Source organism: Temnothorax nylanderi, unplaced genomic scaffold, assembly GCF_030848795.1.
Source record: "Temnothorax nylanderi isolate EJ_2023f unplaced genomic scaffold, tnyl_v1.0 TNYL_tig0208_pilon, whole genome shotgun sequence".
In the NCBI taxonomy this organism is placed as follows: Eukaryota; Metazoa; Arthropoda; class Insecta; order Hymenoptera; family Formicidae; genus Temnothorax; species Temnothorax nylanderi.
The window spans coordinates 134,450-146,060 of NW_027249270.1; the positions used below are offsets into that span (position 1 = coordinate 134,450).

An 11,611-nucleotide genomic window follows, 5' to 3' on the forward strand; every position below is an offset into this window, starting at 1 on the left:
AGTGTTGGAAACTCTTTAGAAAATGCTTCAGTATGCTCAAAACTATTCGAAAAATATTTTAGATAAACCGAAACTCCGAGATTTCGGAAAAATGGCAGATAATTTTTTCAATGGACTTTTTTTTGCCAAAATCAACAGAACTATTACTAAAAAGTATCAGGAACTATAGAACTCGACTGCATGCGACAAGAATTTTTTTTTATTTTTGATTTGCTAGAAAATGATCTGCTACGGGAAGTTAGCAGATCATTTTTTCGATCGACTGTTTTTTGGATAAAATCACCAGAACTATTGCTAAAAAGTATCAGGAACTATAGAACTCGACTGCATGCGACAAGAACTCCCTTTTATTTTTGATCTGCTGGTGATATGCCAACTTCACAGACACTAGTTACACACATATATATTTTATTGTCTTCTTTAACAATTATATTTTTATTACTAAATGCATCAAACGAATTCTTATAGTTATAATAATATATGCAGGTTAATTATTTATTGGTAAAGTAAATGTTACTTGTTCGGTTAATATATGCATGTGTTCGATAATATATGCAGTCTGGAAGCCAAATAAAAAAAGGCGGGTCTAACTTCACGCGCGTATGTCTTTTTTTGTATTATTAATTACAGTTTTAGCTAACAATAAATAGGAATGGACTACCAAACGTCAGCACGCGACCACCAAACGAATGCTTACAATTATAACGATATACGCAGTCTGGAAAGCCGAGTTTTACAAGAGAGGGGGCTATTTTCACGCGCGTATGTCTTTTTTCGTATTATTGATTACAGTTTTGATTAACAATCAACGGGAATGGACTACCAAACGTCAGCACGCGACCACCAAACGAATGCTTACAGTTATAATGATATACGCAGTCTGGAAAGCCGAGTTTTACAAGAGAGGGGGCTAACTTCACGCGCATATGTCTTTTTTACGCATTATTAGTTACAGTTTTGACTACCAATCATCGGGAATGGACTACCAAACGTCAGCACGCAACCATCAAACGAATGGTAATAGTTATTATTGGATTTTCAGTAGTGGGGGGATCAACTTCACACAGCTAAAAACAGTACCACGTGGTGGAACATGTTATAACGTGTATCGGAAAATGAGATAAAAGATACATTGAGTAAAATAAAAATACATTTCGGAAAATTTTAAACCCATTATTGTACAATAACTGTAAGAGTATGCGGTATAAGAGCATTACTAGCACTTGACCAAATACAATCGATTATTTTTGAATTGTAAAAATCTTGTTATGCTGGGTCTACAATGCGAGTCGCAAAGTCGTGAGTCGCAAGAATTGACCAATCACAGTCGATTATTCTCCTCAAATTCCACTGTGATTGGTCAATTCATGCGACTCACGACTTTGCGACTCGCATTGTAGACCCAGCATTAGTCAGTAGCTTACTGCTTAAGCGTCTTACATCTACTCTTACGACTATTGTAGAATGGAACTTTATAGTTATTTAGAAACGAAGCGTAAGTCTGGCGAATGTGAGCGATCTAAATTGTGTATTTTTTTTGTTCTTTCTTTTGTGCTTGCGTGCACGCGTGTGTGCCACGTGGTAGTAGAAGAACACAGAGCTCTCGATATTTCAGATCTATAAAAGAACATTTTTCTACATTAACAAAATTAAAAATTAACTGTTATTTTCTTTAAAATAATTAATTATTTAATAATGATATTCAACACACACATGCAAACTATGTAATGATGTCAGTACTTAGCAATGCGAATGGAAGCAAGATAAATTTATTGTTAGATTATACATATAATCTTAACGCTATAATTATAAATATGTATGATATTATAATGCATTTTAGCATATGTTAAAAAAGAAAGGATTATTATTCTTCATATTTTTTGTCTTCTTTTAGACAGACAATATGACAACCCACAATAAATCTTCATATTGCGAGAGTTGTAGTCGATATCCCTATGTCGGCAGAGTATCCGTAGGAGAAGAGGATAGTGTTGACTTCATCTATCAATTTGTGAAGAAAAGATTTATTGCCGTGGACCACGGGAGTCTTAGCATATTCTGTACTGCCCCTCACATAATTGGGCCACCCAAATTTCCAAATTTGGACGGACAACTTCATTTACCAATTATCCCGGTAAGTCTTCCGAATAGCCTCTACCTCCAAATTTAATGAAACTTACAGCAATTGTATAGCATTAAAGGACACACCCACACTATAAAGGATTTTGTACGAAAACAAATAGGAACGGAGAAGTTAAAAAAATACAAATGGTAAATTGTATGATTTACTAATTACTAATGAATGATTACTGATTACATATTAATATGTGTGTACAGACAGTTACATATAAACGTCGGAGCGGCAAAGAGAAACTAAAACCTAGACCAAGTTTAGCACGTAAAGCCCGTATCAGATTAGCGGCTCGCAGCCGCGAGATGCCGCGACTGCGATTGCGATTACATTTCTTGACCAATGAGAAAGAAGCTGCTCGAAAATCGGACATTTCTAATTGGTCAAGAGACGTAATCCGGTAATTGCAATCACGGTCGCGGTCGCGAGCCGCTAAGCGACAGATGCTTCATGACAAGAGAAAAATGCTTTTGGACTATAGATTAATAATAAATGAATATCTGTATTAAATCTTCTCCTTACTAAATACATGAGTCTACCATATAATAAAAATATGAATATTGAAAATATTAGCGAGGCCCCGTACGCAAGGTAGAACGTTCCATTCACTTGGCGTGTATAAGGATTTATATATCTACTAAATCTTCGCCTTACTAAATAGAACGTCTTATAAGTTAGCGGAACAAAGTGAGCAGAATCGATTTTAGTTAATATTTTTATTTGTTGCTCATTTGTTGCTAAAAAGTTGCCAAAGAAAAAAATTTGTTGCTCTGTAAGTTTTCTTAAAAAACGATGTTCCGCTAAGAGAAGATTAAGTTAGCGTGACAATATACATATAATAACGAAATTGCACATAACAACAACGTAAGAATTTGTTGCTAATTTGTTGCTCGCAACATAAGTGTAAATAACAGCGGAAAACCTCAGCGTGCGGATAGTTACAAGAGTAAAGTATCAGAAAAAATTTTATTGCTCGTTTAAATTTGGTACTGGCGTATTGTCTGAATTTGTTGCTCTCGATATATCCGAGTTTCGAATTTGTTGCTTGCAAAATAAGTATAAACTATAGCTTAAAACATCTCAGGATGAAATTCAGACAATACGCCAGTACCAAATTTAAACGAGCAGCAAATTCTTTTCTGATACCTTACGCGTATAACTAGCTACACGCTGAGGTTTTCCGCTATTGTTTATACTTATTTTGCAAGCAACAAATTCGGAACTTGAATATATCGAGAGCAACAAGATCAGACAATACGCCAGTAGCAAATTTAAACGAGCAACAAATTCTTTTCTGATACTTTACTCGTATAACTAGCTGCATGCTGAGGTTTTCCGCTATTGTTTATACTTATTTTGCAAGCAACAAATTCGAGACTCGGATATATCGAGAGCAACAAATTCAGACAATACGCCACAGTACCAAATTTAAACGAGTAACAAATTCTTTTCTGATACTTTACTCTTGTAACTAGCTGCACGCTGAGGTTTTCCGCTATTGTTTATACTTATTTTGCAAGCAACAAATTCGGAACTTGAATATATCGAAAGCAACAAATTCAGACAATACGCCAGTACCAAATTTAAACGAGCAACAAAATCTTTTCTGCTACTTTACTCGTATAACTACCCGTGTAGAAATTTGTTAGGGATGGCCTTACATAACATAAGGCCCCGATCATTAGTTATTAGGGATGCCATAAGAAAGGTTTCCTTATTTTAACCTAATGAGGTCCCGATCATTATTTATTAGGGATTCCATAAGAAAGGTTTCCTTATTTTTATCTAATAAGGCCCTTGTAAGGATTTGATAAGGATGTTTTAACTTTATAAATATATTTACGAACACAAAACGTAATAAGCCGGCACTGGTTTCTGACATTCACCCGACATTAAAAAATATTATATCATATATCCAATTCAAAATTTTATTACTCTTTTTAAACTGAATTTGTTTCTTAAGATAATTTTTGAAAAATTATATATTTGCGCTGCTTATGACATATGTAGATTATATATAACACTTACAACAAATTAAGAAGTAGTCTACCACGTAAGGCAGTTGGCTCGCGATCCAGAGGTCCCGAGTTCGAATCCCACCAAGGTAAGTGTGTTTTTCAAATACGAGAAAATATTTATAATCATAGACTGCATCTTAAGAAATAAATTTAGTTAAAAAATAGTAATAAAATATCAAAATAAATAATTTTTTTTTATGTCGGGTGAATATCGGAAATCAGTGTCGGCTCCTCGATACTGGCTCGATACTGGCACGTAGCATTGGACCGATGTCGCTAGAGGTAAACAAAAATTTCACGGATTAAAGTATTCCTAAAAGTTTAAACGCGTTTTTCTCGAAACCATTTTTTTCAAACTGGGAGGACGGATTTCTCGGAGACTATTGCATGGATTGATTTGAAATTTTTACAGTAGCTTCACAACAATATTCTCTTTGGAAGTACGTAGCCGTTTTTTGATTGAATGTAAATTTTTTTTTATATAAACAATGTAATGGTCATTTTTAGGGCAAAAAATCGATTTATTTCTTAAAAAATGCACCATTTCCACAAAAATTGATTAAAAGAAAAACCCCTACGTACTTCCAAAGCCAATTGTATATAGATTATAAATTTTTTTGGTTTTTTGTTCCAGGACTCATACATGCCGAAAAATCCGTCCTCCCGTGGCGGTGTTTTCAAAAAAGCTGTTTTCGACGACGGGCTCTGTCGCCGACATTTTGTATGAAAATGATAATAACAAAAATTGTTTTTCATACTTCAATATGTGTTAAATAAACCCCCTGAAAAGAAATTCTATTCCGTTTGTTATACTCCCAAAATAAATTGTCAAATTTAGGTCTTTTTTTCTGCCTCTAGAGTGGTTTTACCCCTTAAGAAAGCATGAATTGTAATTCTGGTCGAAATAAGGCCTTTTTATCAAGGCCTGAAAAACGTTCCTTATAAGGGCCCGAAAAACTTTCCTTATAAGGACCCGAAAAACTTTCCTTATAAGGGCCTGAAAAACTTTCCTTATAAGGGCCTTTTAAACAATTTGTTACATGCCATATAAGGGCCTTATCATTTTGCCCTACCAGGCCCTGATTTATATTCAGGCCAACTAGTTGGGCCCTTATTAGAGCCTTATGAACATTTCTACACGGGTAGCTGCACGCTGAGGTTTTCCGCTATTGTTTATACTTATTTTGCAAGCAACAAATTCGAAACTCGGATATATCGAGAGCAACAAATTCAGACAATACGCCAGTACCAAATTTAAACGAGCAACAAATTCTTTTCTGATACTTTACTCGTATAACTAGCTGCACGCTGAGGTTTTCCGCTATTGTTTATACTTATTTTGCAAGCAACAAATTCCAAACTTGGATATATCGAGAGCAACAAATTCAGACAATACGCCAGTACCAAATTTAAACGAGCAACAAATTCTTTTCTGATACTTTACTCTTGTAACTAGCTGCACGTTTTCCGCTATTGTTTATACTTATTTTGCAAGCAACAAATTCGGTACTCGAATATATCGAGAGCAACAAATTCAGACAATACACCAGTACCAAATTTAAACAAGCAACAATTTTTGTTCTAATACTTTACTCTTATAACTGTCCGCACGCTGTGGTTTTCCGCTGTTATTTACATTTATGCGAGCAACAAATTAGCAACAAATTAGCAACAAATTCTTACGTTATTGTTATGTGCAATTTCGTTATTATATGTATATTGTCACGCTAACTTAATCTTCTCTTAGCGGAACATCGTTTTTTAAGAAAACTTGCAGAGCAACAAATTTTTTTCTTTGGCAACTTTTTAGCAACAAATGAGCAACAAATAAAAATATTAATTAAAATCGATTCTGCTCACTTTGTTCCGCTAACTTATAAGACGTCTAAATAGATGAGTCTACAATATACTAAAAATAGATACGGAAAAGATTAGCAAGACCTCTACGCAAGGTAGGACGTTGCCCCTCTCTCTACAACCACCTTCTCTGCCAACACCTGTTTCACGACAGTTTTCTACCAGATTAAGTCTTGTTTTCGTAATAAATGTTGCTTTTGCAATAGAAAAGTGTTATATCACAGCTCCGCCCCTCCGAACCGCCCTGGACCCCCTTTCAGGGGACTCCGCCCCTTTACCCCAACCGGTGGACTTCGCCCCCTTGGACCCCCCCCTAGGCGCTTTGCCCTTTAATCCCCATTTAGGCCCTCTGTCGCGCAATGATGTTTCAAATTCGCACACTTCTTGCATGCGCATGTGATTACAGAGAAATCGGTGTAAGGTAGGACCTATTAACCTACACCACTCAAATTTCATCAAAATTCAACCACTAGATTGTCTATAAATTAGAATAAAAATTTTGAATTTTTGACGCCAATTTCTCCGTTCCTATTTGTTTCCGTACAAAATCCTTTATAGTATGAACGTGTCCTCTAATGGTCAACAATTGCTGCAAGTTTCATCAAATTCGGAGGTAGAGGCTATTCGGAAGTTGAGTCAATCGCTATATATTATATATTACAAGATTTTCTACTATTTGACAATTTTGATTTTCTAATATAGACGTTAAAGGATGGTACTGGTGTTTCAATATCTCCGTGGCAAAACGAAGCTGTCATGAGACCCATATCATTCGATTATTATAAAGCGACAAAAAGATATATTGGTATGTAATATTTAAATCGATAAATAAGATATTGTTAAGGAAGATACGTTTTTGCTGAGAAGAGAGTAAATATAATAATATTTTCTATTTAAAGATATCGAGTTTCATGAAGCTGTATATCCAATCAGAGTCTGTATTTACGAAATATGTAATCCTGGAAACGTAATTCAAATTTTGGCGCAAGATTCCAATAATCACTGGATTCAGTTGTGGGATGAATCGTCTCAGATTGTACCCCCGAAATCAAGATTATTTTCTCCACCGTTGTCGCATCCGTGCAACTTCAAAACCAAAATGCTCAGACTAATGTTTAAGGGCAGTTCAGATAAAACTTATACAAAACTGGATGCTGTGATGCTTATCGGTACATCAGATTTGATCCTTCCTAGGAATCCTAACGAGAGTTTAAGTAATCTGTTGAAAAGAATTAACAGCATCTACTCTTCACACCACGACGATGTTCATAATTTAACAGCAGATTCAAAAAGTGTACACTTGGATATAGTTCATCTGCAACGAAATTTTCCTGAATATTGTGTTATTTATAAAAGGTATTATTATCATTGACATTAAATAATATTTTAATCCATTTTTTCTGTTAATAATAAATATTAATTTAAAAATTAAGGGGATGCTGGAGTGACGGCCGAACTTTCTGGATGTCGATAATGTCAACATTTTTAATTTTGTTTTTCCTGTATTTGTCTTTGTCTAACGAAATGACATCTGTCCTTGTTCGATACCTGTGCCATCTCCACTTACTAACCTGCGTGTATATTTTTGTGGAAAATATGTACGATTTCTTCGAAGCCCATATTTTTTTCCGGGCTTTCAATCTCAATTTCAAAGGTATGTTATTGTTTGTGCACGTATTCTGAAGAGTGGAAACATTTCATTTCGTACATATATAACCTATACAACTGTTTATATTAGAAAATATGGTTATGAGGACAGCATTTTTTTTCAATTATCACTAATTTTTTTAAAATTTCCGCTCTTCATTAGTACCTATCCCAGGTAGCAAGACTCGTCATTTTGACGTCAATTGACGTCAAAAGTCTGTCATTTTGACGTCTTTTGACGTCATTTGACGTCAAAATGACGAGTGCTTGCTACCTGGGATACTTTACTCCTGTAAAAGGATTTTGCGATCTATAAAGCCGTTTCAAAGAACGAGCCCTGACTGTTTTTGTCAGTAATTGTTCCCTGTCCAGGATCCCCTTAATTTGTTCTGATAATATTTGCAGCGACATAAGAAGGATTTCGTATAAGAATAATTTGAAGTACAAAAAGGTATCTCAGGAGGTAATCCCTGGTTATGAGCAACCTCTTGATCAGAGATATCCGCGTCATATTTTATTGAAAAGTAATTCGACTTGTGCCAAGAGTATGAAACTCTCATCGGATGAATCCAAGGAGCTATCACGTTGCAGTTTATCTGCGCTTCCTGTAAAGTATTCTAAGAAGTCTATTTCTCATCACAATATTTATTACAATGACATTTCGTACTTTAAGTATTAAAGTATTTATTTTGTATTATTAATTATATTTTATCTTTACAGAATGAAATACTACTAAAAATATTTAAATACTTAGATGTGGTAACATTATGCCGCATGAATGAAGTAAATAATAGGCGCTTTGATATTTTAACACGGGATCCTCTACTCTATACACGTTTGAATATGCGATATATTAGCTCTGACAAATATATGTGCGATATATTTTGTTATTTTACACCTAGATGTAAATATTTGCAACAATTAGATCTTACAGAATGCAACTTTGATGTTAATGATTTCGTAAACTTTCTTGATAATTGCGGCAGGCGTTTAACGCATTTAAGATTAAGTGACTGCAACCATGGAGAATGTCTAAATCCTGTCCAAATTTTTCTTAGAATTGGATCTAAGTTATTCTGACATAGACGACGAAGGATTTTCGTATCTCGAGGGGCTAAATAATTTGGAACACTTAAACCTTTCTCGTACTGGTATAACAACCGAACGTCTTTGCAAAATACTGCAAAATAATCAACGGATTCGTCAGTTATCGGCAGGCTTTGAAGACTTTATAGACGATGCAGTTCTAATAGAGTTGGAAAATTCGTGTCATGACTTGGAAGTCATAGATTCACCACTGTACGCACGTCGTCTTACATCTGAGGGTATTAATGCTCTCGCTAACTGTAAGAATTTACAAAAAGTGATACTTAATCTGTAAGTGTGTGTGCTACATTTTCTTTTAAAACACACATTATTGTATTCTTTATTGAAATTTGTTTGCTTCTTTTGCGAGAATTGCATTTTGAAAAAGTTACATGAATTTTTTCTTTGCAATTAAAGTACTGTACTAATTACATCATTTTTGTTACAGATACGAATGCCCAGCTGATGATGAGAGCTTATTTAGATTACTTCCCTCTTATCAAAACTTGCAAGAAGTTTATTTGTCCCATGCTGTCCTCACTGATTACCAGTTGGAATTACTAGCGCAGTGCAAAAACTTAAAAAAGTTATGTTTTTTTAACATAAAACTTGATATACCTGATAATTGTTCCGTTATTTTGAAACAATGTTTTAAACTGCAGAATATTTCTTTCGATTTCTGTAATATAAATCAATTGGTTAATCAATGGAAGGAAAGATATCCGCACGTGTCCGTCTATACATTCGGCGAATAATTGAAATAGTTTTTGTTTGATAGTTTAGGACAAATCAATTTACTTTTTATATGTTTACTTACAAATTTACTTTGTAAAAATTATCTGATAAATTAGGTTTAAACGTAGGTATATGTTAATGCTTAATAAAAACGAAATATTCACACTTATTTATAGTTTTGTTATTTTCGAACCATTTTATCTTTCTTTTCTTTTTCATAACTTGAATTTTTTGAGCGATGGTGTCACTTCTTTGTTTGAAATAACCCAGGTAGCAAGCACTCGTCATTTTGACGTCAAATGACGTCAAAAGACGTCAAAATGACAGACTTTTGACGTCAATTGACGTCAAAATGACGAGTCTTGCTACCTGGGAATTGTTCGGCGAAATACTAGAAAAACTACTTAATAATATCGTTAGTAAATTTTTGATATTAAAATACAAATAGTTGTTAAAACATAAATTGAAATTAGTAAAATTTAAGATTTACAATTTTTTTTAAATGAAAGTATAATAAATACACAAATATATTTTACCAAAAAGATGTATTTAGTAATTATAATAATTATTTTAAACACTGCACAGATATTATGCATTTAGGCATCCTCGTCAATCTCGAGTAGTTGCCTTACTGTTATCTGTCAGCCTTGTGTTGGTGATTCGCATTTGTTTAACGACAACGCTAAGGACCCCAAGTAGCAAAGTGACGTCAGAAGACGTCTTATTGACGTCATAGACGTCATTAAGACGTTATTAAGACGTCATTTGACGTCACTTTGCTACTTGGGGCCAAAGCACATGACAGTCATATACTACGTTTACGCGGTTACTTCTGTAATAACTTACGATAATTCACTTGTTTACGCGGAGTAAATTATCGTAAGTTACTACAAAATCCCGTTTACGCGAAGAAAAATCCCGTTTACGCGAAGGAATTATCGTAAGTTACTACAGAAGTAACGCTCGCGTAAACGTAGTAATAGTCGTGGACGTAAGTAACGCACAAGCTTTGGCGTATCCTGATTTGTCAGGTCGAGGATTACGACTGTCGTATATTGCTACTCCATATGGCTTTGGCTCTTTAGTGTATGTACATACATGTAGCCATGGTACTACGATCGTACGAAGTTCGCTCGACGGATCTCTGGTGCGCTCGTCACCACACAACACACAATTCGTCAAAGATGTACAATTCATCGACAATGCAACCAATTTTGTACATTATATGCTCGTACCTGGCAGTGGCCGAGCATTCGTCGGGTTTTCGATAAGTTGCATCTGAAAAAAAATAACGAAATAATAATCCAGAATATCCAGATTATCTAGACTTCCAACCCACTTCAGACTACGAATCTCGTTATTAGCGCATAGCGGCATAGCGCTCAATGTATACGTTTACGCGAGCGTTACTTCTGCAGTAACATACAATAATTCCTCCGCGTAAATGCGATTTTCTTTCGCGTAAACGGGATTTTGTAGTAACTTACGATAATTTACCCCGCGTAAACGAGTGAATTATCGTAAGTTACTACAGAAGTAACGCTCGCGTAAACGTAGTAATGCTGGGTCTACAATGGGAGTCGCAAAGTCGTGAGTCGCAATAATTGACCAATCACAGTCGATTATTCTCCTCAAATTCGTTTGTGATTGGTCAATTCTTGCGACTCACGACTTTGCGACTCGCATTGTAGACCCAGCATAAATGTTTTATACATCACGACGATCAGACGACGCTTTACAAGATATTCGCGATTACTTTTCGCGTTACCGAGGTCATTCGCTCAACGTGCGCGGACCAGTTCGGACGTGTTTTGTCCGAAACGTAAAATTTTTTTAAGTACTGCGACTGTTGCTGTCAGCATTGATTCGCGCTCGAATTTTGTGATTTCCACTTGGACTTTGCCACGCCAACGGTGATACAGACTTTATTAATCAAACAGGGGAATATCTGGCCTTATTGTTCGCCGTTTGGCGGCAGGAGCCAAAAAATTTAAGAAGAAGAAGAAGAAGCGTTACCGAGGTCCGTTTCGGCGAATAATCGGCAAACGATCGCGAGAGATATCGGACGGTTCTGCCTGTATCCCATAATGGTCGCGTTCAGCAGACACAACTGTTGAGTTCATCTTATCAACACTCT

The 11,611-nt window shown here is 35.3% G+C and overlaps 1 protein-coding gene across 4 annotated transcripts; it reads left to right on the plus strand.

Annotated features, from left to right (window-relative positions):
• The first annotated feature begins 1,864 nt into the window (after positions 1–1,864).
• Positions 1,865–9,639, plus strand: LOC139779075 (uncharacterized). 4 transcript variants are annotated; one of them, XM_071717312.1, is made up of 7 exons: positions 1,865–2,134; positions 6,709–6,811; positions 6,906–7,362; positions 7,440–7,660; positions 8,059–8,265; positions 8,374–9,030; positions 9,188–9,639. In XM_071717312.1, the coding sequence occupies exons 1-5, from the start codon at positions 1,904–1,906 to the stop codon at positions 8,064–8,066; spliced, it is 1,020 nt and encodes a 339-aa protein (XP_071573413.1). In that variant the 5' UTR covers positions 1,865–1,903; the 3' UTR covers positions 8,067–8,265; positions 8,374–9,030; positions 9,188–9,639. The 4 variants fall into 4 exon arrangements, with proteins under 4 accessions (XP_071573413.1, XP_071573411.1, XP_071573412.1 ...); XM_071717310.1 differs by having other exon boundaries at positions 8,059–8,260; XM_071717311.1 differs by having other exon boundaries at positions 8,059–8,260; positions 8,374–8,999.
• Positions 9,640–11,611: the final 1,972 nt, after the last annotated feature.